A 26,707-nucleotide genomic window follows, 5' to 3' on the forward strand; every position below is an offset into this window, starting at 1 on the left:
GACCTTCATCTTTCCTCCAAGTCGAGATCTTCACTTCCCCTGGACGACGACGCAACTTGCACCCACTACCAGGAACAACTGCCACCACTGGAGGATCCTTCCCACTTAAGGTCCCGTGTCCTGCCTGGCTTCCCTTGCTACCGACTGTACGGGGTAGATTTTTCCCTGGGTTAGTCTGGGACACCCTGGCTAAACTTTCCTAGACCTCTCTAAACTCTTTGTGAACTCTCTGCAAGACTTTCTAAGCCTAGTGTAACTGTGTGATCTTGGGCGTATTTGTGCTCTGCTCTCTCTAAGAGTGGGCCCAGCCTTTGGACTTTGGCTCACCAGTGACTTTTGCTCTTCTGCCTTGCTAACAGTGTTCCTGAACCTTAGAGTGGTGTACTTTCCATATTCTGTCTTTTTCCCTCCCTTTCTCACAAACTTATTGGAGTGCAATCTAGTTAAGCGCTCACCTCTGTATGAAAATAAGTGGTGTTTTACTGTGACGTATCTGGAAAAAGGGGTGTACATATTACAATAGTAACTGTGTTTAGAATATTTTACAACAAGAGTGCTGGAGTGTTTCAAACATTGTGTTTTTAAATAAATAATTATATACTTTGATACCAAAGCTCTGGTCAGTGTTTGCATGTATTGTTGTATCTGAGTGCCTATTGTGTATACTTTGCATACTGCCTAACTCTTCTTGAGGGAAGTCTGACTGCTCAGCCACAGCTACCAGGTACATCTGGGTGGTACAGACTGCTACCAAGTGGGTTTACTGCCAACACCTGTAGTCTTAAATCTTTTGCAGTGGTCCCTAAGGGAACTGCACAGGTTTCTGCCTAACACTGGCCACGGGTGGTATGCGGGGGTACTTCTTTAGAAACTCGAGAGTGTACCCGCGGGCCAGGGCATCCAGCACCCAACGGTCGGTGGAGATGGACTCCCACACGCTGACGAACATCGCCAGCCAGCCTCCAACCGGGGTGCTCAGGTGGGGTCCCGACGCTACGGCCGGTTCAGTCCTGCTTGGCCGCGGCCTTGCCGCCTTGGCTTCCTTGGCGACGACAAGATCGTCCTGACTTGCCGCGTCCTCTGTAGGCCTCCTGCGTAGAGGAGCGCGCCGCCTGGCGGTACGTCGAGGAGCCGCAGCCAAATCCTTTGCTTGCCTCCAGAGTTCTGAAAGGGCGGCCGTCATCGTTGCAGAACCCCCAAGGCCCGAGTCGTCTGCGTGTCGGCCTTGATGGCCTGTAGTGACTCGTCCACTGTCTTGCCAAACAGGTTGTTCCTGTCGAAAGGCATGTCCAGAACTCTGGTCTGCACGTCTTGGTGGAAATCGGTTGCCTTGAGCCAACCACGCCGGCGAAGGCAAACACTGGTGCTCATCTGGCGAATACCGGTGTCAGCAATGTCGTGGCCACCGTTATGGCGTGGTCCAACGCCACCTCGCCTTCCTGTAGGATCTCCAGGGCCTCAGCCCTCTTGTCGTCCGGGAGCAAGTCCAGCAGGGGATCGATCTTAAACCACAGCTCCCTGCCATAGCGGGCCACGATTGCGAGGGCGTCGGCCGCGTAATCAACGTTGCTGCCGACGAGATGACCCACTGTCCCATGGCGTCCAGTTTCTTCCTCTCGCCGTCCGGCGGGGAGGTCGAAGTTGAAGCCGTCGCCCCCGCCGCTTTCTTCTTGGCCGCCGCGGAGACGACCAAATCCGCGGTCGGCTGTGCCCTAAGGCACATGGGGGCGGAATCCGGGACCTGGTACTTTTTCTCGTACCGGTCTCTTGGCAGGAGTCGTGGACAGGTTCTTCAGGAGCGACAGCCCCTCGTCCCAGATGTCGTCAAGTAATGGGACCGAGAGGACCGTCTTCCTCTAGGCTTCAGCCGTTGATAGAGGACACCTTCCTTCTGTTCCTCGGGGCAGAGCTGGAAGAGCTTGGATGCCTTGGCGATCATGGCATGGAAGGAGCCAATTTTGTCGGGGGCGGGGGGGAGGCCTGAGAAGGTGGTGATGGAAGGCCCATCCCGTCGTCACCACCGTCATCCATCCTCGTCGTGGCGGTCTCCGTTCCCGTGTTATCCCTCGGATCAGGAGAAGGCGATGAAGGCCGTGAAGCACGGACGGGTGGGGGGTGAATTCTCCTCCGCTTTCTTGGAGGGCTTCCCGACGGTCCAGGCTCCGCTGGGTCGTCGGTTGGGGGTAAGGGCAACCTTGTCCTTATCTCCGTACACAAGGCCTGGATCGCCATCAAGATTGCTCCCGAGTTGTAGTGTGGCCCAGGTACCGGCTGCGACTGGCGCGACGGTTGGAGAGTGGAATCCCCGCCTCCACGGGCTCCTCGTCGGCACCACCGTCGCTTTCTTCGTCCGCCTCGTCGGGATCCCTCCCGTGGGACCGGACCTCCTTGAACTTCTTGGTCAGGATCTTCGCGACTCCAGCCAGCTCCTCTTCAGAGGCTGTATCTGTGTCCGTGATGGCCACCGGGCTCCCCCCTCTTTTTCCACTCGGGGTTTCACATGGGTCTTATAGATGGGCTGAAAAGAGGATTTGTTAGGCAGAATCCTGTGCAGTTCCCTTAGGGAGCACTACAGAAGATTAGGACTACAGGTTGTTAGGCAGAATCCTGTGCAGTTCCCTTAGGGAGCACTACACAAGATTAGGACTACAGGTGAGAGCAATAAATCCCCTCTGGTATCAGTCTGTACCACAAGGATTTAGTTGGTAGCTGTGGCTGAGCAGTCTGACTTATCTCAAGAGGGAGATGAGCAGTATTCAGGGTTTGCACAATAGGCCCATTAGACTATGGAACAAGGAAACACTGACCAAAGCTTTGTATTTAAAAAGTATATATATATTTATTTTATACACTTCTAATAAAATACATGTATCACAGTCATCAAGCAAGTTGAATTAAGTCAAAGGAAAAATATACACACTCCCAAGTTAAATTGTAGACCAAGTGAACCAGAGTGAAAACTGAGCAAAACGGCACAGTGACAGCAACACACAAGGGATCCTCTAACAATTCCTCACAGGGGAGGGAAAACACAAGTTATATCGAAATAGGTTTTTACACACCCTAGTAACACTTCCCATCAATTTGTGAACCAGTTTAAGCAAGGCAGTGCATCAGTATAAGCAATACTTAAATGAAAACTGAGCAAAATGGCATTTCACAAGGTTTAATGGGAAGGAAAGGGTAGTTAAAAGAAATAGGTGCACCACACAGTTCTAGCTGAGAATCAATCTAGAGAAGGCAGATATAACAAATGTGACCAGAGTCAGTAGGCCTGTACCAAAGTCAGTTGGTACAGGGCAAGGGCCCAGGAGCAAAAATGTTCTTGTAGCTGCAGTCAAGTCTTTGGTTAACGAAGTGGAAAAGGTGGATGCAGACGTTGGGAAGACGATGTTAAGAGAGAGGGGCGGCCAACCCAACAGGTAGGTAAAGGATTTAGAACACCTGTAGTGCTACCGCGGCCTGGCAGAACAATGTACCTTAAAATGGAGAAGTGGCTCCTGCGGAGGCAGTAGTTCCTGCAGTTCGGGTGATCCAGCAGAGGAAGAGAGGCTCTCGTCGTGGAGGAAGGTTCGAGTTACTGCACTACCCAGGGATGAAACCAGCCGCAGTGCTGCCTGACGAATAAAAGGTACGCTTCTTTAAATAGCGGTCTGGGTGGACTGGTGCCTGGCTATCCGGCCTCTGAGTACAGGGTACGGGAGATTCGACCAAGACAGGTCCGGGAAGGCAATTGGCAAACTGGTTGGCCCCACCAGTTCAAGGGAAGAAGGCTCTTGCAGGTGAAGATCTTCGCTCGTCGTGTGGAGAAAAGTGGTGAGACGCTGCAGCAGGGCTTCACCGGTGGTTCAGTCGTTGCAGATGTCTTTGGCTTCTCTCCTCTTCGGCTTCTTAGTTCCAGTGGCAACGTCTTGTTCTTCCAGTCCTCAGGACCCTGCTTTTATGCAAAAAGATTCCCATTTTTGGAGCCTAGCTGTCACTCACACAGTGGTGTGTTCATCTTGGCAGGAGACCCTCCAGCCTATCAGGATAGAGTGCGACATGGGTTGCTGAGGGGTCCTACTTCTACTCCCACACAATGGACCCACCCCAGACTCTGTGGTGCCGAAAGCCCGCCAAAAGGACGAACAAAGGATCCTCGACCTGGGTTAGGAGTTTAGAGAAAGACATGACAAAGAATTAATATTAAAGTTCTGGCAAATAAAACCTACCGGTGTAAAGTTAGTAATAAAATAAACCGGCGGTATGTTAGAGGCTGTCAGTAAAAAAGTAGTAGCCTCGAACAATGGTAAAATCCCATAGGGAAATATTCGCGGTCGAATATTTACAGTAGTAACCACTGCCACCAAGCAGAAACTTTTGTGAGAGGGACTGTACAGTACCCTCTAGAAAATTAACATAAGGGAAAAACTATTAACCCTTCCCAGTACCTCCATAGTAAGATGCTTTGTACTGGTTTAGTTCATAGGATTCGACTAGTAAAGTCAATTGATACTTTACATGCCCTGGGAGACATTAGTCAGTCCCAGGGTACGGAGTCTATGTTTGGGGGTCGCTACGACACCCCTGTGTCACTGCACGGAGGGTGCTGTGTAACATGTGCATAAAGATGGTTCCTATGGAGGGGAGAGAAAACTCCATAGGCATTAAACACAAAAATAGCCTAGAAAACACATAGCAAAAATGCCTAAGAGTGGGAAAAAGAGTCTCACTCTTAGCAGGAGTAAAAAACAAACCCTTCAAACCCAGCAAAGCTGCTGGGGGACTCTATATGTAAGGGAAATTAGCCATAGAATGAGAATTCTCCTTAACAGGATTCCCTCTGCGGTGGCAGGGAAACTCTAGGCCCCGAGGTCGCCTCCACTGGGGTAGCCTCCACAGGCTTTGCCAGGGCTGCCGCGACTCCCTCGATAGAGGCCTTAGCCGGGTGAATCAGGGCCTTTGCGACCTTGGCCGCGCTTGAGGCCTTCACCTTGGGGGGAGGGTCACTGCCTCGCTCCCCCTCGGCTGTCTGTCGGGATCGACAGGGGCTTCTCCCGAAGCTTACCCAGGTTCTCTGATTTCCTCTTCCCCAAGCCAGAGCGCTGGCTTGTGGTTGATGGCCTCGTTCAAAGTGCACCCTGTCTGGCAACCGAGGAGCCTGACCGATCGGCGCTCCCGGACTCACAGTGCTTTGCCTTTTGTTGGGCCCCCGTCGCCGGAGCGCCCCTAAAAGCTCTTAGAAGACTGCTCGGACTTCCTCTTCTTCACACCTGCTGCTGGGCTCTTCCCCTCCAGCCAGTTGGTGAGGCGGGTACGCCGATCCTTCATAGTCCGATCCGACCATGTTCTTGCAAAACGCACAGTCCTCCTCCTCGTGCGTTTTGCCTTCATGAAGGCAGTAGAGGCATCTGGAGTGCTCATCCTCCTTGAAGACATTCTGCAATCCGCACCCAGGGCAGCTCCTCAACAGCTTGGATCCGGGCATCGTGTTTCCTGGGCCATGTCCACGTGGGGTAGGCTTCAAAGATCTTCCAGAATGCTCCAATTAGCGAAACTCGATGAGAACTTCGCCCTTGAGGGGCACAGAAAATTCCGAAACGGGTCCCTGTTGATCGGAAGTAGAAACGGTGGAGCTTGAGGCTCGATTGACCGAAATAATGAGATTAAACTCTTTGAAAAATCGCAAAACGCAGTAAAAGCTCGAGAGCTATAGCACGAGAACTCCCAACACTTGAACGTGCTGTAAAAATCTGAAGATGGCTGCCAGAGGAGGGGCTTAGTTAGAGGGCAGTCATTGGCTGGGGACAGCATGACACTGAGACGAGTGATTGGTTATTAGGAGAAAGACCATTAAGAAACAAAACTGAAACTGATTTTTTCTTTACCGAGGATTCCCAGCCTGACGACGGAATATTCATGAGCATGTGAATCCATGCCAGACCCATGCTGGAGAATGGAGGCTATTCGAGATGGTTCAATATGAAAAGAAACTAGGCAAGGATGCCCATTATCCTCAATACTTTTTGTTCTATCGCTAGAACCACTCGCCCAAAGATTAAGACAAAATAGGAAGGTAGAAAGAATCACAGTTGGGGGTGAAATGTACAAATTAGGGCTCTATGCAGACGACATACTCCTGCATGTGACAAACCCCCGAACATCAATCCCAGCAGTGATCAAGATAATTGAGGCATATGGGCAACTGGCGGGGATTGAAAGGAACACTGAAAAATCAGTCCTCCTCCCGAAAGATAAATGCAGAGATGCCGACGTGGGGCGGTTCACACCCTTGGGCATGAAAAATAGTTGGGGTACACTACGATATTTGGGCATCAATGTTAACAGAGATCTCAAAGATTTTTATGAGGCCAATTTTCCCCCTCTGATGACAGTAATAGAAGAGGACCTTGAAAGATGGAATCAGCTCACACTCTCATGGATGGGACGGCTCAACACCATTAAGATGGTGATTCTACTGAAAATCCGGTACCTATTCCAGATGCTGCCCATTCAGATTCCCAACCCATATTTTGTCTCCACTAAAAGCTCCCCATCACGTTTTCTATGGCAAGGCAAAAAACCCAGGCTCTCCAATGCACTGCTTCATCTTCACTAAAACAGTGGAGGGGTGGGACTCTCAGACATACACCTGTATTACAAGGCGACTCAATTGAGAATTCTGATCCCACAACTTAGACAACGAAAAGACTTACAATGGGTAGGCCTAGACGATCATCATCTCCTTCCTTCAACTGTGGGGGAATGGCTCTGGGTACCCAGACCAAAGTTACTCAAGAGAATACGAGAACATCCCATACTAGGAACCTTGTGGAGTGTACGGAGACAGGGAGAGGTAAAGAAATGGGTCACAAAACCAGTACAACCCATCTTACTATGGAGGTACTGGGAAGGGCTAATAGTTTTTCCCTAGTGTTCATTTTTGAGGGGGTACCGTACAGTCCCTCTCTCAAAAGTTTCTGGCTGGTGGCAGTGGTTACTACTGTAAATATTCGACCGCAAATATTTTTCTATGGGATTTTCCCATTGTTCGAGGCTACCACTTTTACTGACAGCCTCTAACATATCCTGGTTTATTTTAATATTAACTTTACTCCGGTAGGTTTTTATTGCCAGAACTTTGATTTAATTTATTTCTAGTGTCTTTCTCTATAGTCCTAACCCAGGTCAGGGATCCTTTGTTGGTCCTTTTGGCGGGCTTCTGCACAGAAGCCCTCCTCTCAGCGCCACCGAGTCTGGGGTAGACAGGATGTGTGGGAGGGGGAAAAGGCACCCTGGACAGGGTTGCCTATGCAACCCAAGTCGCACTATGCCCTGAAAGGCTGGGGGGGTTCTCCCGCCAGGAGAGCCACCCCACTGTGTGAGTGACAGCTAGGCTGTATGAATGGGGGTCTTGCTGCATAAAAGCAGGGTCCTGAGGACTGGAGGACAAGACGTCGCCACTGGAACTAAGAAGCCGAAGAGGAGAGAAGCTGAAGACATCTGCAACGACTGAACCACCGGTGAAGCCCTGCTGCAGATCCTCACCACTTTTCTCCACACGACGAGAGAAGATCTTCACCTGCAAGAGTCTTCTTCCCTTGAGCTGGTGGGGCCAACCAGTTCGCCAATTGCCTTCCCGGACCTGCCTTGGTCGAATCGCCAGTGCAAAGCACTAGGAGACCGGATAGCCAAGCACCCGTCCACCCGGACCGCGATTTAAAGGAGCATACCTTTTATTTGGTTGGCAGCACCGTGGCTGGTTCCATCCCTGGGCAGTGCAGTAACTCTAACCTTCCCCCACGATGAGAGCCTCTCTTCCTCTGCTGGATCTCCCGAACTGCAGGAACTGCCAGGAACTACTGCCACCACAGGAGCCTCTTCCACTTTTAAGCTACATTGTTCCGCCAGGCCTCCCATTTCGTTGGGTACTGCTAAAGGTGTTTTAAATCCTTTATTTACCTATTGGGCTGGCCACCTCTAACATTGTCTTTCACCTTCTGCAACCGCCTTTTCGAATCGTTTAACAAAAACTTGACTGCAGCGACAAGATTTTTTTGCTCCTGGGCACTTTGCCCTGTACCACTGATTCTGGCACAGGCCTATTGATTCTGGCTAAATCTGTTACTACTGCCTTCTCTAGATTTCTTTTCACCTACAAATGTGGTGTTGCACCTAACTCTTATAACCACCTTTTTCTTCCCTCTTTTTAAACTTGTGAAGTGCCATTTTGCTTGGTTTTCACCTCAGTATTATACATACTAAAGTCCTGCCTTGCCTAAACTTATTGCGAAGTGTTGCTGGTGTGTTTAAGAGTATATTCCTGTATATCTTGTCCTTTCCCTCCCTTTTGGGAAATTGTTAGAGTTCCATTCCTGCTTGGTTTTCACTGTGCCGTTTTGCTCCGTTTTCACTCTTGCTCAAACTTGTCTACAATTTAAATAGGGAGTTGTGTATACTTTTCTTGACTGATTTAACTTGCTTTTAGAATAGCGATTTGTGTGTGAACATCAGAGTGTGTAAAATAAATAAATATATTCTTTTTGATACAAAGTTTTGGTCAGTGTTTCCTTGTTCCATAGTATTGTAGTCCTAATGTTTAAACCCTGAATACTACTCATCTCCCTCTTGAGATAAGTCTGACTGCTTAGCCAAAGCTACCAACTAAATCTTTGTTGTAAAGACTGATACCAAAGGGGATTTATTGCATATACCTGTAGTCTTAATCTTCTGTAGTGCTCCCTAAGGGAACTGCACAGGATTCTGCCTAACAGTGCACTTTACAGAGGCTTAGTAGAAACGAAAAAATCCCCATCCAATAAAATAAAAACGAAATGGGAAGCTGACTTGGGACAAGACCTGTCCCCACGCACTTGGCTTCAGATGTGTAGGAAAACGGCACAAACATCCATTGCCTGCCAATACAAACTCCATGGTATCAAACTCCTCTATAGATCGCAATACGATTGTTAGACTCACAAAGATGTACCAAGGAGGAAGTCCTCTTTGCTGGCGTGAATGTGGGATGAAAGCCGACTAGTGGCACATGTGGTGGGGTTGCACAGCAGTCCAGTCATACTGGGATGAGGTCCTGAGTTGGATTAAAGAATTAGACGGGGTAACAAGGGAGAAAGTACTGATGCTAATTTTGTTTGGTTTAGAAGAACAAGATGATGTAGTTGTGAGATTGCCAAAGACGATTCATAGCCTGCTCTTAGCCGCCTAGGCATGTCTTGCAACGGTTTGGAAAAGAGAACGCCTCCCCACAAAAACTGAATGGATCAATGTAGCACAGAATTTATATCGAATGGACCGCCTAACCGCGGCCATCCACGGAGACAATACTTCCATCGATACGGTATGGACTGACTTCCGTATCAAATATGATCCCTGATAAAATGTGTGTGTAGATACTCCAATGCATCAATGCATCAAAACTTTAATGAACTCAGAACATTACTCTCCACACGATCTATGTGATGTATGCAATGTACCTAATTTGTGTAACTGAAAAGACCCTCTGATGATATTATTAGCAAAAGTGATAAGTGACTGAACCTGTGCTGAAATGTGAAAGGGAGAGGGGGGAGGGACCGTAGGGGGGAGCAGGGAATCTGTGGTAATGCACACAAAACTGTGCTATGACGGTGACTCTACTCTTTGCCAACTCATGTGTCGAACTACCTGTTGCTTGTGTTTAATGTATTTTTCATAAACTCAATAAAAACTAAATAAAAAATGAAAAGACACCCACTCAAATGGACACCTAAAATTCTGCTAGAAAATTAGCTTTTTTTGCAAAATGTAGGGATTTATGAAATTAACATTTGTAGTTCCACAAGCATTCATAAAAGTGTAACTTATCTTACACCAAAAGAATACGTCACTATGATGAAGGTTAACGCTTTGACGCATGCAAGAATACAATACACAAGTCGGAGCTGATATTCGTACCTTGCAAATCGCTTGAGTTAGATGTTTGCAACCTTGTCGATTTTCATTTCTCGTAGCATCAGACCTAAGGCAGAAAATCAACAATGCTTTAGCATTCCTTTTAAAAAAGATAAGTTGTACCACATATCTTTATAATACATATGTGCACACATTGACATACATAAACAGGTCATATACTGTGCACTCTGTATGCAAGTTGGAAAAATGATTTTTGTAAAATGGTTTTCATCTATACATATCTTTAGTCTATAAATGTTGTGAATGCCCAGTGTAAGGTTTAACTTACCGTTAAACACCAAATATAAAGTAAAACCAACAATAACCAATAAACCTAAACATAACATGAAAAACTCTTGTCTATAGTGAGTAGTGATGTCATTACGACATTGCAGGCTGCCAAATATCACCGCTCTATAGTTAATGTGAAGCCTGTCTACATAGTGTTTTCCCAAAATGTTATTTCTAATAACTTTTAACCCGTGGGAGGTGTCAGTCTAGAAATCTAATTTGAGACCGCAAACGCATTTTGGTGGCCGTGGGCCAACCGTCTCATGCACGATACGACAGAATATAGGTTTTCCAATGAACGGCCATTTTGATGTAACAAGAATCGCCATTTTGTTTTCTAACCATTGCTCATTGCTTTCTGTTCCTATTGCTTCGCAGTATATTTTCCACTTACACTGCTCGACTGTGGAACATTTTTTTCTGTATATGAAAAGGACAAGGCCACAGGGCCGAGAGGATAACAAGAGTTTCGCTGCAACACAAACGTAGGCAGCGCCAGGAAAAATGCCCGGCTCCCTCCTTAATGTAGCCTTGAAGCAGAGCCGCAGGGCATTTAATCATTTCACAGCTGCCAGCCAGTCTCGTTATATGGTAGAATATGTTAGAATAATACCGCTAAAGGCTTGAATTATGCTTTTCTAACGCCCCCCCTTTGCTGAGCCCGCTAAGAGCATGTCGGCTCCCAGGACACGAATAGCACCTGATAGATAGCAAGGTCCGGAATGCAACTCCCCCCTGTATGTAGTTCGCTTCCAAGAACAGAAGCGCTGTGTTCTATTCAATAGCCGAAAGATGCCTATGCACTCACAAATTGCAAATTGTTACTAGAATAGATGTTTGAAGGAGTCATAGTGGTCGGAGATGTCCATCATCACACCAAGTTCAAAGAAACCCAATGAAGAGGGGTGTTATACATGTCATAGCTGATTGTTTGATATGCATTTTGTATATATGTAACTGATGTACGTAATTCACTCTCTTGCGTCCCTCGAGGTCTAGAGATACACGTCGCGGGGCGTGAGACCGAGTTGGCCAACTGAGACTTTTGCTTTGCAATAAAACCCTAGCTTTGGGAATACAACCTCGTGTCTGGCGTCTCTATCATGTGTGGTGACCCGTCTTGTTTCCATAGACGTCAGGGTCCTCTAGGGGCCCCTTTCAGGAGGGATTTGGCTGACATTTGCCCCAAAAAAGTGTGTCCCTCTCACGCAACTCCCTCCTCCCACTCCCAATAAACTGGAAATTTTGGGAAAGATTTGATAAAAAATGAAAATGCCATAAAGAAAATAATCAAAATGCAGTTTTTGGCCTACCCCCATTCATATTCTCATAGAGAAAAAGTGCAATTTCTAAAAAAACATGGTGCGAAAATCAATGGGCGGATTTGGACCAAATAAGGAATAACTTGGGTACGAAGCGTTAATAATTTTCTTGACTGGTTTGGGGTAAATCCATCCAGTAGTTTGTAAAATATTAAACGGAGAAGGGGGTGACCCAGCTACCAAAAGCTTATATATCTCCCATGGCGCTTCCTATGACAAAAAAGCCAAAAATGAATAGTGCCCAAAAAGTTATTTGAATAATGTGATGATTCATATGAGATCGGCTGAGGGGGAGCCACTTTCCATGAGTGAAGAGAGGTGAGGCTCCTACCCGATAGTCCCCCTGGGGATAGCGCAATACCGGAGGATATCATGGGGAGGGATTATCCAGAAGGACAAACACCTGGGTAGAATTAGGCCCAATATTCCTGGCCTAACCTTCCCAAACCCGTTGACACCTTTGGGCCAGCATCTACTTGCTAACGCTTCCATTTGCTATTGTAGCATTGGACCATTTACTGATTCTAGTACTGAGACGAAGAAGAATACCTTGAAGGCAGGTACTGACACAAAGAGGATGCACAGATGCAGGAATAGCACTCCCGTGAACTCAGGGGATCGCTATAGCCTTCCAGGAAGAAACATACACGTGCGGACTAAAAATAAAGAGGGACTTGAAATGAAGTCAAGCCGTTCCCGCAGCAAGACGATTTGTGGAAGCTGTTCAGCACATGGAATTTGAAGGGCTGGAGACCGGGACGCCGTTGGAGGAGATGCATCTCCAGCAGGTCTGACACAAGACCCTGCCAGAAGCTGGTGAAGCAGTAACACGACCTCCTGTAGGAAATGGACTGTACGGCCTGTGATGGGTGCAGAAACTGCACAGACTCCAAGACTGCGGAGATGCTGCACCGACCAAGAAGCCGTCGCAAGACACTGAAAAGTGAAACAAGGACAGTGCAGACCACAGGAGAACCCGGAGCTTGGTGAGAAGAGCCCACAAGCTATGGGAGAGAGCAGCTGACCGGTGGGAGCACAAGAGGGTCTTGGCAACCGAATAACGGCACATGGGTAAACAGGGACATGAACCAGCCCCCTAATTTAACAGCAAGTATACGTGAACTGTACGCAAGAGGACATCTTCCTTGTGTCAGTGGTAGTGCCAAAACCACTGACCACTAGACACAGGTCAAGGATCCCAATGTGAGAAAGTGTGACTTTGGCATCCAATGAAGTCTTCTTCGTGTTGGTGGTAGCCTCAAAGCCACTAACCATCACAAAAGGGTTGAGGACTCCAACGATAGGGAACAAGATAAAAGGTAGGAGTCATCTTCCGCCTGATAGTACTTGGCAGGGAAGTGAACCAAGTGAGCCAAGTAAAAGAAGAGGTGAAACCAGAATTGGGTGCTGTAGTTGTGAAGGCTGATGATGACCACCAGGGGAAGGGAATTATTCCCTCCAAGTTGTGATGAACTGAGGAGAAATTAGCAATTCTCCTGGTAGCCAGGAATGGTTGTAAAGTGCAAGAAAACCTGGGGCAGTCCTTCCCCAAGGCCATCTGAAAACATATGTCAGAAAAAGAGTCATTTTCATGACCCCCACCAAGGAGGGATACCTGAGTGGTAAGGACTCTACTAACAGGGGAAGGGAGTCATTCCCCCCTGATAACACGTCAGAAGTATTGTTTGGAGCATTACTAGTAGTGTATGGGAGCTATTCTCCCTGACAACGTGTCAGACTAAAGACTGTTTTGAACTGAATAGCACTATTAAAACAAACCAGGAACTTGAACCCAGTCATTCCCTTGGGATCGGCAAGAACGATACTACTTTAGTTATAGTTTCTAGTATGTGGGTGAGAAGCAAGGTTTTCATGACACAGGATGGTGGAAATCTTGAGTCAACAGTCATCCTGACAGTCACCTTAGATCTTTTAGTTGAGGCAGGGAAACCCCCCCCCACCCCCTCCTAGAGATAGAGATAGGTAGGTAGGTTTTCTTTTCCCTTTTTCAATGAATAAAAGTCTTTGCCCACAAATATGCCACCTTTGTGTCAGCCTCCACCTTCTGCACCCTTACAAGAAGGAAAGGGGATGGAATCGCATCAGGCTAGAGGTGGGGAGGGGGGAAAAGAGGACATCATGTGACGGGAGTAGTTTCTTACTTGTAACTCCATTTCTCCAGCGTTGGTATCTTTCATGGATTCACATACTGTGAATATTCCCAGTCATCAGGCTGGGAAACCCTGGTAACTTTGACTTAGTAATTTTCCTATGGAAATAATTAACACCTTGAGTGTCCCATCAACATCGTTGGGGGTGCTTTTAGTACCCACCAATGAGACGTCGGGTGTATAGCTCCGCCCCAGCAGCTTCCCATAAGAATGTAACCACTCCAGCTGGAGGATATCCCTCAAAAGAGGTTGTTTGCCTGTAGGGGGTAGGCTGAAGGGCGCATGTGGATCCATGAAAGATACCAACGCTGGAGAAGAACAAGTTACTCTCTTACCTGGTAACGTTCTTTCGATGGAATGGTCCGAAGACATATTCCATATCTATGACAGTAATCACCACAGCTGTGCTGCTTCGGAATATTTTCGGCGTCTGCGTCCTGCGTCAATGACGTCGATGCGCCGTCCTCGAGGACCACCTCCGACGGCCGACGTCACTGGATGTTATAAGTAGGACGCACGACGCCCGTAGCTTCAGCTGTAGTTTTTTCCCAGAACGTGTGCTGCCAGTCTGACACAGAAAGCCTCGCGGAAACGTAAGCTGCAATCGCATAAGAAATTCTGTAGCGGGGAAGGTAGGGAGGGAGCGATATGGAATATGTCGTCGGACCATCCCATCGAAAGAACGTTACCAGGTAAGAGAGTAACTTGTTCTTCGAGGGGATTGGGTCCTCCGACGTATTCCATTTCTATGACAGTCTCCCAAAGCAGTATCAATGCAAGGAGGTGGGAAAAGAATTTAAAAAACAGAAATTTAGCATGCCCAATGAAATTGCGGAGTAAAAGACCGCCTTGCCAAAGTCCAGATCCTGCCCCCGGATGGAATCGAGGGAATAGTGACGTACAAAAGTATGTACCGAAGCCCAGGTGGCTGCATCACAGATGTTGCGGATAGGAACACCCCTCTGCAGGGCAGTAGAGGCAGCCATAACCCTGGTAGAATGGGCCCGTAAGCCGACCGGTGGGTCCTTACCCGCCAACCGGTAACACTCAGAGATAGCCAAAATAATCCAGCGAGACAAAGTCTGTTTCGTCACAACTTGTCCCAAACGCTTTCCAGTGTAACCAATAAAGAGCTGATCGTCCACTCTGACCCGGTACATGCGTGAAATATAAAAGCGTAACGCTCTCCTAGGATCAAGCCTATGGAGCCTCTGCTCTTCCTTACCAGGATGTGGAGGAGGATAAAATGCAGAACAAACTTCTGGCCTAAATGAAATTCTGACACCACCTTCACCACCGGAAGAAAAGAAGGACGAACTAAGGACAACCCTGTCCTTATGAAACACAGTGAAGGGTGGCTTAATTGAAAGTGCCTGTAACTCACTCACTCTGCGAGCGGAAGTGACCGCAACTAAAAATACAGTTTTTAGAGTTAACAGTCTCAAAGGGCATGAATGCAAAGGCCCAAACGGAGCACCCATCAGAAACTTGAGAACAAGGTTCAAATCCCAACCGGGCACCTGGAAAGGTGACGGAGGTAACACATTAGTGAGCCCTCTCAGAAACTGAGAAATTAAAGGAATTTTAAAATAGTAACACTCTTCAGATGAGCGCTTAAATATGGACAGCGCCGCCAGGTAACCTTTAATGGTACCCACTTGAAGGCCCCTGTGGGCCAAAGAAAGCAAAAAAGACAGAACCATGGGAATTTCACATGCAAAAGGATCCACATTCTTAACCCTGCACCAGTCGCAGAACTTTCTCCAACGGCAACGGTACAGGGACATTTTTGCGGGCCTTCTGGCCGAAAGCAACACCTCCATCACGTCTTCAGGGAGGTCCCAATCCTTATACCTCAACCTTTCAGAAACCAAGCATGAAGGTTGAGGAACCTGACCTCTGGATGGAGAACCTGACCCCCCTACCGTGAGAGCAGATAGTCTCGGTAGGGAAGACAACGTGGAGGGCAGATGGACAAGTCAAGAAGGTCCGGGTACCACGTCCTCCGGGCCCACGCCGGAGCAATGAGGATCATCCAGGAACCAAACCGTAACCTCCGCAGTACTTGCCGGATGACAGGGACTGGAGGAAATGCGTACAGCAGTGGGAAGGACCACTCCACCACGAATGCGTCTCCTAAGGCTCCGTTTGGAGGAAATTCCCGCAAGCAGAACCTCTCGCACTGCCGGTTGACACTGGAGGCGAAGAGATCCACTTGAGGGGTCCCCCAAAGGGCGAAGATCTCCAGGAGAATCTCCTGAGCCAACTCCCACTCGTGAGAGATCACGCTCTGCCTGCTCAGAGCGTCCGCCGTCTCATTTTCATCTCCTGCCAGATGAACTGCCGAGATCGAAACTTCCTGCTGGATTGCCCAGAACCAGAGCTGCATTGCCTCCCTGCACAGAGGAAGTGACCCTGCCCCCCCCCTTTTGGTTGAGGTAGTGCATGGCCACCGTGTTGTCCGTCAGGATCAGGACATTCTTTCCTCGCACTGTCTGCAGAAAAGCCTTCAGGGCTAGCCTGACGGCCCTCAGCTCCAACAGATTGATATGGAATCTGGACTCCGACGGAGACCAATGACCGCTGACCGCCAACTTGTTGGCATGAGCTCCCCATCCTGTGAGGGATGCGTCCGTCACGATCGTCACCTCTGGCCAGGCCAACAAAAATGGATCCCCCTTCATCAGATTGCCTTCGTCGGTCCACCACAGAAGGTCCTGGGGGCGACCGAAGACGGCACCTGAACAGGGTCCGACATCCTGCCGGAGGACAGACCACTGGAGCTTGAATGCCCATTGCAAAGATCTCATCCGCAACCTGGCCTCTGGCACCAGAAGAACGCAGGATACCATGAGGCCGAGCAGTCTCAAGAACTCGAACGCTGGGAGAGTCTGGGCAATTTGAAACTTGTGCACCATCTGCTGAATGTGATGAGCCCTCACCTGGGGAGGAAAACACTGCCCCAGGGACGTGTCGAGCACTGCTCCGATGTGCTGGAGCCTCTGAGTTGGTGTCAAATGGGACTTCTTTAAGTTGAGGGAGAAGCCCAGCTTGTGGAGGGAGTGGCAGGTGACTGACAGATGATCCAGGACTTGCTCGGGAGAGCGCACCCTGATCAACCAATCGTCCAGGTAGGGGTAGACGTTAATCCCCCTTTCCTGAGGTGCGCTGCCACCACTACCATCAGCTTGGTGAAGACCCTCGGGGCAGAGGTCAATCCGAACGGCAGGACCTGAAACTGAAAGTGCGAGTCGCCAACCGCGAACCTCAGGTACTTCTTGTGCTTTGGATGTATCGGCACACGAAAATAAGCGTCCTTGAGGTCGAGAGACACCAACCAGTCCTGAAGTTGAAGGGCCTGGAGGACTTAGAGAGTAAGCAAAACAAAGAGGACTGTTTCGGGGGTATCGAACTGTGTGTTGCCCAAACTCGTAGTCACACTAAAGAAACACAGTTCTTTCGACTGGGACGGATTTCAAAGAGTCAGTTGCTCTCACTGCGCTTGCAAATCGTCTCTGGTGCACTGTGTAGTGCTACAAAAACACGTGCTAGACCATCTTGGTCGGTGCATGTGTTGGCTGCCGTGCAGATGAAGGGTATATCTAGTTTTAATTGGTCTTCTCTGTATTGGCAGGTGCAGGTTTAAAAACAAGAGCTTTCTTCAATGGGTTTCTCTCTGGAGATTATTCATCTTTCTTTTTTTTAAACCTGCACCTGCCAATACAGAGAAGACCAATTAAAACTAGATATACCCTTCATCTGCACGGCAGCCAACACATGCACCGACCAAGATGGTCTAGCACGTGTTTTTGTAGCACTACACAGTGCACCAGAGACGATTTGAAAGCGCAGCGGACTTAGAGAGTAACCATCTTGAACTTGTCCTTCCTGAGGAGTTTGTTCAAACCACGCAAGTCCATGATGGGTCTCAATCCCCCATCTTTCTTGGAAATAAAAAAATAAGGGGAATACCATCCCTTGTTCCTCTCCGCTACAGGCACCAGTTCTATGGTGCCTTTCTCCAGCAGGGATTGAATTTCCTGTGCAAGGAGCGGATCTGGACTCTACAAAGAGAGATTCCCCGGTGGATTGTCTTGAGGCCTCTGCCGGAAAGGAACACAGCCGTGGGTTATGATCTCCAGAACCCACACATCTGAAGTAATGGCGCGCCATTCTGCAAGATGCTGCGCCAGCCTTCCCCCAACCGGCGAACCATGGACATGGCCTCATGACTGAGCTGAAGCAGCTGCAGCGTTGCCTGAGGGCAAAGAGGCAACAGCCCGAGCGGCCTTAGCACCTCAAGTACCTTGTTTTCCACCTCTGGCACTCCTACGGTGGCCCCTTTGACTGGCAGCTCCTCTCGCTTTACCAAAGGATGAGTAATAACGAAAGGAACCTCCCCTCCATTGCTGTCCACTAGGACGAAAAGGTGGAGGTTGTCGAACTGCAGCGCCCAACGACTTCGCTGCAGCTTTGGAGGTCTGCAACCTCTCAAGGCTCTCGTCAGCCTTGCTGCCAAAAAGATGTTCCCCCGTCAAAGGCATGTTGAGGAGCCGGGCCTGCACATCAGGAGCAAACCCCGACTTCCGCAATCACGCACACCTGCGTATCACGGTGCTCGCCGCCATGGACCGGCTGACGCAATCTGCCATGTCCAAACCCGACTGAACGGCCTCACACATAGAATCCTTGCCATCCTGAACCATGGCAAGGAAACCATCCCGTTCATCCCCTTCGGGAATATGTTCAGCCGCCAAGGAAACACAGTTCCACAGAGTGTGCATGAAACGGGACAAGGCACAAATGGAGTTGGCCGCCTGAAGTGCCATACCCCCAGCAGAAAACACTTTCTTCGCCCAGTCGTCAAAACGATTGTCATCCCTATCATGAAGGATGGTAGGGTACGACACCTGCTTAGCCGGGGCCGTAGCCGCCTGCACCACCAAACTCTCCGGAGTAGGGTGCTTGGACAAGTAGCAGGGGTCACTACTGGCTGGGCGGTATTTTCGCGGCAAAGACTTGCTCACTGCCGGGAGACTCTCCGGAGCAGTCCAAGCCGCTGCCACCCTTCTTTGCAGAGCCATATGGAATGGCAGTACCGGGTCAGTTGGTGGACCAATGTCTAGGATACCCGTAAGGTCATCCTGAACAAACTCCCCTGGGGGAGCAGACCATCCTAAGTACTCGGTGACCCGTGACATAAGGCGCCGGTACGAAGAATCGGCACGAGTGCCAGGCTCAGGCCTACAAAACTCCACCTCCGGAGAGGTGTCCAGCCCACTAGCATCATGCAGGGACTGCCTCAGGTCCTCAAACTGGCTATGGCCCGAGAGAATCTCATCAGGCACGGTGTCAGGCACCATGCCATCATCAGAGCCCTCATCCACCTCAGAAATGAATTCCAGATGGCGGTAGGAAGGCACAGAACTGGAACCAAAGCCATGCTTGACCTTGGCCTGAGCCTTCCTAGGTGGTACCCCAAAGCCACGGGGTACCCCCGTCGACACAGCCCCGAAAGGCGTCGAGTTAATCAGCGCCGACGTTGAGAGAATCAGCGTCGACGACAGACGCGGCGCCGACACCATCGATGGCGTCGACACAGACCTCGAGGGAGGAGCCCCGAGCGTGTCCCTCGACATCCTGGGTGCCGAAGGCGTCGACGACTTTCTCAGAGGCGGAGCCTCGAGAGAGTCCGTCGACGACCTCGACGCCACAGGCATCGATGTCTTCTTCGAAGACTGCACAGGTTCACGCGGTCTCGAGCGCATCAAGGACCAGGACCTGGACCGGGCATGCCGAGAACGATTCCCCTTGTCCGAGCGGGACCTTTCCCGCGAATCGTGACGATCACCCGAGCCCGAAGGCGTGCGAGCGGCGTCTCTCGGCTGATCACGACCGACCCCACTCGGAGGCGCGGGCGGACCAGTGCCCTGCGTTTCGAGAATCGCCAACATTTTCTTCCCGAAGGAAGCCCATTTCTCTGGTGTCGTATGCTTGGTGGGGTAAGCGACCCGCTGATGGGCGGAGTCCTCGGATGAGGACGGGGAAGGCGACCGAGGACGGGGAAGGCGACCAATGACGGAGCTTCCGGGAGTGCCTCGAAGAGGCAGAGGAGTGGCGAGACCGACTCCGGGACCGAGACCCACTGGACTTCCGACGACGCGGAGAGTCGCCCCTCGAGTCGTCTGTCGAAAGCCCCGCAGACCTCGACTTCCGGGGCTTGGACACCTTACCTACCGATAACATCTTCTTGCGCTCCCGCAAGGCTTTTGACGTGAGCGACTGGCAGTCGACACAGTCATCCGTGTCATGGGCCTCCCCGATCTTGGACCTACAGTCCCCGCACTTCTTAAAGCCGGGACGCGGTGTGGAAGATGAGGTAGACATCTTCACGAAGAATAACTTCACAAACTAACAGGTTCGAAGAACCGAGATGAACAACAGAAACACCAAAGAGTCGAGGTGTACCGAGATTCACAAAGCGAACACGTTTGCAGAAAAAACGGAACTGAGGCTACGGGCGTCGTGCGTCCTAATAACATTCAGTGACGTCAGCCGTCGTCCTCGAGGACGGCGCATCGACGTCATCAATGCAGGACGCAGAAAGTTTTCCGAAGCAGCACAGGTGTGGCGATTACTGTCATAGATATGGAATACGTCGGAGGACCCAATCCCCTCGAAATGGAGTTATATGCTTGAGTACCGCAAAGTGGGATATGGGGAGTTCTATCGGGAGTGCCTGGTACAGGTACAGTACTCTTGGGAGAAGCATCATTTTAACTGCATTTAGCTGTCCAAGCCAGGAGACTTAACTTCGACCAAGCTTCCAAATCACTAAAAAACCTGTTTAACAGTGGGGGGAAGTTGCAATCGTCCAAATTATCTAAATCTCTCGGTATCCTAACTCCTAGGTATCTTATGCTTTCCCTCTCCACCGGCATTCCCAGGTCCGCCCATTTCCTAAGTTGTTCCTCTGTAAGCTCCTGCAGTGGAAGGAGAATCAATTTACCAACATTTACTTTGAAACCGGACACCTCCCCGTACTCCTCCAACGCCCGTAGAGCCCTCTGCTCTGATCCTCTTGTATCTGAGAGAGATAATATATAGTCAGCATACATGCTCACCCTGTGACATTGGTTCCCTACCATAATTCCCCGTATCTGATCATCTTTCCATATCATATCCCCTAGTTGTTCCATTGTCAACGCAAATAGTAGGGGCGATAGTGGGCACCCCTGTCTGGTTCCCCTGCTAAGCTCAAACTCTCTGGGCCTCGTCCCGTTCACTACGACCCTAGCTGTTGGGCTTGTGTAGATGGCCTTTACATTTTGTCCCCAGCCCCTATTTTGCACAGTATTGCAAAGAGGAAGCCCCATTCCACTCTGTCAAAAGCCTTTTTCGGCATCCAGACTTAGTAGTGCCTGGTCCCCTGTATTACCTTTAGTGTGTTCGATAAGATGCAGCGTCTTCCTTATGGCGTCTGGACCTTGTCTGCCCAATATGAAACCCATTTGGTCTGGACGAACTATACGGGGTAGCTTCCCTTCTAATCTCGTTGCCAAGATTCTCGTGAATATTTTCTCGTCTACCTTTATGAGCACGATAGGGCGATATGACAAGCATTGCACCGGGTTCCTCCCCTCCGTCGGGATTACTGATATCAATGCCTTACTGTACGTCCCTGGTGCCTTCCCCGAGTCTAAAATACGATTATAGAGCTTCGCCATGTGTGGTGTTAGTATTCCTGCATATTTTTTATAAAACCCTATGGAGAAGCCGTCTTCGCCTGGAGCCTTTCCATTAGGGAGACGTGCTAATTGCTATGCCTTTTGGGTGTCATTTTAGCAGGCTCATCAGGGGTCCTAATTGTTTCCCAAAGCCTCCGAGTTTCCTCATCAAACCTTTCCTCTTGGTATCTGGGGAGCGTAGCTCTCACCAGCACGCCTTGAGAAATGTTATAGCCTTGATAAATTTGCAATGGATTCTTCCTGTGGTTTATTACTAATAGCTTTACATCACCTCGGAAACTGCTATTGTGATATAAGTCTTTGGGGGAGGAATCAGAGTCTTTCATTCAACATGGTTTCCGATTGTCTTTCAATTCATAGTTCAATCTTAGCAACTTGGATATTTGCATTCACTTTGAGGTACAATGTTAGCAGTTTTACGTAACTCTTTATTCAAAATGAAAAATCTTTGCTTTCCTTTCACTTCAGTATTCAAAATGTGCAAGTTTTACTTATTTCCTTCAATTCGGTATTTTAATAAATGTAATTTGGCTTGTTTCATTCAATTCGGTATTCAATATGCTCAACTTTGCTTGTTTCATTAAATTCGGTATTCAATAAGTTCGACTTTGCTTTCTTCCATGGTCCACTACTCCATTCACAGTGCCATTGGAGTGCCTGGGTAGCTCCAGTGTCTCAGACACTCATGCGGACCTGGCGGCTCCTCTTGGCAGCTTCTCCCCAAGAGGGAAAGCCTTTTGCTGGGTGCTTCATTCAGCATTTGCCGGCTCTCGTGCATAGCTCTGCCTCCGCTCCACAGCAGCGCCTGCGGCCTGTCTTCCCTTCCAAGGGCATTTTGTCCTGCAGAGTCCCAACAACTTACCGTACGGACAGTTTCTCCGTCGGAATTGTACCAATTTAGTGGATTATGAACATCATGCTAATCTTTTGGGAACAAGACTAATTAAGCGATCAGCAAAACGAGCCCGTTGGACCCCGAGGGAACAGCTCTTGAGGCCCAAGGAGAAAAAAAAAGAATACAGATCGGTTAGTTTGTGTAACCACTTTTTCATCACAAACAGTGCAGATAAAAAAGCTCATCAAGAAACATTGGAACTTGGTTACAAGCACGGGATGCACGAGTGGGTTACCTTTGTTTGCACTAAAACGATCCAAAAATCTTCCGAGATCATTTGGTACAGTCTAGACTACAAACAATTGAGACCAACTTTACGCAGAACTGCCTTAGAGCTGCATGGTCCCATAGTAAAGAACAGATTGTAGGTCACTACCCCTGTGGAAATTGCAGTGTATGCCATCTGACCTCTAAAACCATGAGTTTCAAACATGGTCACTTTAATTGGCAACTCCGACAATTTACCAATTGCTTATCGAGTAATGTCATCTATGCCATATGGTGTCCCTGTAAACTACTATATAAGTGTATGACGACAAGGAAGGCATCCATTCGAATATGTGAACATAGATCGCACATTCGTACCAGATATAGCACTGCACCTTTGGTCCAACATTATATTGAAAAATAACACACAGAGGATGACATACATTGGACAATAATAGACCAGTTGGCACCAGATAAGAGCCAATATTCCTTGCAACACAGACTAATCAAGTTGGAGCAAAATTGGATCTATAGATTGAGGACCCATGAAATCGGCCTCAATGATGATATCCAATGGTCTTTCTTGCTACAACGCTAATATTAGTGCGCCTCAGGACCCATCCTAGAATCCTCAAATATCGTACATTCTGGTGCATTGTTTCTGGAGACTCTCCTGGATTGTACCACTGACTGCATTTGATTGATATGTGCCATCAGTGGATTTTTTTTTCCAGAAAGCAAGTGTCAAATTGGCACCTGTACTCCCTATTTTTTCCTGGTTAGCTGTGTGGTTACACCGGTGTTTGTTGAGCTATGGACAATTTTGTTCAGTCACTGGGTTCTAAGTGGCGGCCCCCCCATCTTTTGAACATTAGGCGCTTCTGCTTATATATGCACCTTTTGCTAAGTATTAGATCTTTTTTCTTTCTGGGGCGGGCTTGTATATGTTTTTATAGTGGTGCTATCAGAGACACATTTGCCCCTTGAATTTACAGATTCGGTGCGTCATAGAACAAACAGTTGCACCGTTCTCATTTTTATTTCTTATTTTTTATTTTTCTGGCATCAAGAACTCTGATTCTAGACAAATATTCCAACACTACCTGTTTAATATAGCTGGCTTGTACGCCTATGCGATTAAATCAAGGCGTGTCTTTGTCTGTGTGTGTTTTTTGGCTTTTGCTCTGCAATCACGCAAGGCTTCCGCCCTCTGGGGGGCATGTTTAACGCATCATTACGCTTTGAGGTGCGTTTCACGTTAAATACGTATAAATGGCGTCCAGGCGCTTGACGCAACACCGAACGGTAGTGCTGCACAACGGGACTCGCTTTTCCCAGATGGTTGGCTGACATTTAAGTACACACACCAGGTAAGAGCAACGCAGCGCAGCGTTTTCGGCCGCATTATGGGCATTAGGAAAATGGGGTCCGCACAGGCGACACATTTGTGTTGGTGCGTTGCATCGTGACATGCGAGGGATTCCTGATGCTCTTGGCCCCGACTGGGTGCCTTGGCCGTTCGCGGGATGCGGGGCCCCCCGTGGAGTAGCATCCGGTTCGCTGCACCCCTGGGGTCCTCGCGTCCCGCAATGTTTCTACCATGGCCGGTGGGGCTTGTACAACTTTGCTAGGACTTTACAATGGAGTTCAAGGGGCGGGTATTTCCCGTCCCGTTCTCCCTGTCCCTCTCTTCCTCTCAAATCGTTTTCAAAACCAGAGGATTGCTTTTGGTCTAGGGATTCAGCACGCCCTGGCCGCTGTTGACGGTGAGCATGCTTTCATTTTTCAGTTCCTTTTCCCTTGCTCTTTTCTTTCCCCTCCTCTGTGTGTTTTTCGTTTGGGGGTTTTCCAGTAATTTGGAATCCTCTTGAATCTCTGGGTGCCCCTTGTCGTGTTGCAGGGTCCCATGACTGGGGAAATACCTTACAGTATACTATTTAGAGCCCAGTATTTTAAGTTGGGTTTGGTAGTGATACGATCTCATCAGGCCAGATAGTTTGTTTTTAGTTGGCTGTGTTACACTCCTGTCTCCATGCTTCTACACGATTGTAGCATTAGGGAACAAAAACTGTTTGCATGATTGGTATTGCCAATTCTTAGTACTAATTGGCTGCCCCCACCTTTTGATCTCCCTTTTCAATTTCTAGTGACTGCTGACACCTTGAGTGTGAGACACTGTGCACATCCAGTGTTTTCCTCTTTTTGGTAAGAATACAGGGATCTTGTGCCATTGGCTACGTGCACTCGAACCAATTGGCCTACAATATATCCAGCGGGGAGAAAACAACACCTGTGCGAATCAATGTAAATTATGACGTTATTGTGCCCACAACATTGGGTATGCGTCACATGGAATTATATCGGTACAATCATGTGGACTTTTACCACTCTGTCTGCCATTATTTAGAAAACAAAGCCTTGATGGGATATACACACATTTGTTATTGTAGACACAATAATATTGTAACCAAGATGGCGATATAACTGTGGCTGTGTCCTGTAAACACCACACGAGAAAGTTTTTCACCATTCGGATGAGAAAGAAAGTAGCTCCCTGGTCAGCAAGATGTTGTGCCTTTTATGTATCTCATGATTGTCATATTAAGGAATAGTTATCTTTTTTTTTGTTAATTGAATTTGTTTTTCTTGGACTTCTTCGATCTTTCTATCATTTTTTCTGTTCTCTCAATCTAAGGGTGTTATTGGTGTATTGTCCTTCTTTGGAAGAGGGGTGGGGGGGTTGGGAGGACATCCCATGAGAGTCATTATCTTTTCCCCGCCAGAATTGTCAGGGAGAACTTCTTCTGTCTCCCCTGTTAGAAATATGGGTAAATTAACCTGAGTGGGACATGCCCAGAGTTGACCTGGGCATTTCCCAGGATTAAGTAGCATGTCTCGATTCTAATAACCAAAACAAACGTTAAAGAAAGCATGAAGGAAACTTTAGAGAAGGATTGTAAACTCTGTTTCTCTCTCTCTCTTTGTTTCTCCTTTTCCCCTTGGTCATCGGCAGAAGCTGCTTTCGAAAAAATCGTATTTGGATTACCACTATTGAACACACTGTGAAGCAAAAGAAACTGGCTCTTTGAAATTGAATGAACTTTGTCAATTCACATCAATTTGATTTCTGTTTTTAGTAATTGTGTCTTTGTTTGTAATATATACGTCCTGATGAGGTGCACCAGACGGAAGCTGTATAGACCGCTCTGGTAGCCCGAAACTCGAGTCGACAATACCACAGAGCCTACTCCTCCCAGAATTGGCTCTAACTTGGGTTTTTTATAGACAAATATGGGGATTAACATGGGTCTATGAATAATTAGCCTTGGAATACCCACCCAGTGTTCTTACATCTTTTGATGGAAAAAATATTGTTAAATAGGCACTTTTGGAACTAGTAAAATTTCAAACCCATATGGATGGGATGTTCTGAGTCTCAGAACAAAAGTACCAGGATTGCGTTTTTTGCACAAGTATGAGTGTTTTTTGTATGTATGGGGATGAAAGAGTATGGAAGGTAATGTTATGTGAGATGTGAGCTTTTTTGTTGATGTGATAAAATGTGTGTTCTTGACAATTGGTTTTTATAGATGTGTTATTAATATATTTGATATGCTCTTTTGTAAAAGTTTTCTATAATTAAAAAATGATTAAATTAATTTGAAACAAATGAGTTCTGGCATGCTGTCTTACATCTAAAACATACACTCTTTAAGTAGGGTTGTTGTCTTGGAGGGGATCATGCACCGTTTTTAAGCATAAATGTATATGAATTAATTATAGGAGGGTATGCAGTTTATCCATGGATAACTGCAGTTTTTGTTTGAGTCCCACCAACAGGACTCCTGGGATTTTGGTAAGCATCTCAGCTGCTTGTGCTCCCTCACGGCCCCTCCTGTGGCTTTCTCTGCTGTTGCTTTCTCTACTGCTGCTTCCTCCGCTGCTGCTTCCTTCAAATGCATCTGCAGTCCACCTTTTATACAACTGTAGTCCTTCAATGGGCTCATGTGTATTACATTAATTAGGGTTGCCTGACTTGGATTACAAGGACAGGCCTGACCTTAATGCATCTTCTTCATCCCAGTACCAAACCAGTGAGAGTAAGAGGTGTCTATTACGTTCTCAGTTGTTTCTGCCTCGTCT

At 48.1% G+C, this 26,707-nt stretch overlaps 1 protein-coding gene across 8 annotated transcripts in view; it reads right to left on the minus strand.

Annotated features, from left to right (window-relative positions):
• OSBPL1A (oxysterol binding protein like 1A) overlaps positions 1–26,707 on the minus strand; it is a 2,815,351-nt gene that overhangs the window by 2,167,741 nt on the left and 620,903 nt on the right. For all 8 annotated transcript variants that reach the window (XM_069620918.1, XM_069620915.1, XM_069620919.1 and 5 more), the window contains one exon: positions 9,934–9,997. In XM_069620918.1, coding sequence (XP_069477019.1) covers positions 9,934–9,997 — 64 coding nt within the window. The remainder of the gene's footprint in view (positions 1–9,933; positions 9,998–26,707) is intronic.

Source organism: Ambystoma mexicanum, chromosome 5q, assembly GCF_040938575.1.
Source record: "Ambystoma mexicanum isolate Mex_15411 chromosome 5q, UKY_AmexF1_1, whole genome shotgun sequence".
Taxonomy (NCBI): domain Eukaryota; kingdom Metazoa; phylum Chordata; class Amphibia; order Caudata; family Ambystomatidae; genus Ambystoma; species Ambystoma mexicanum.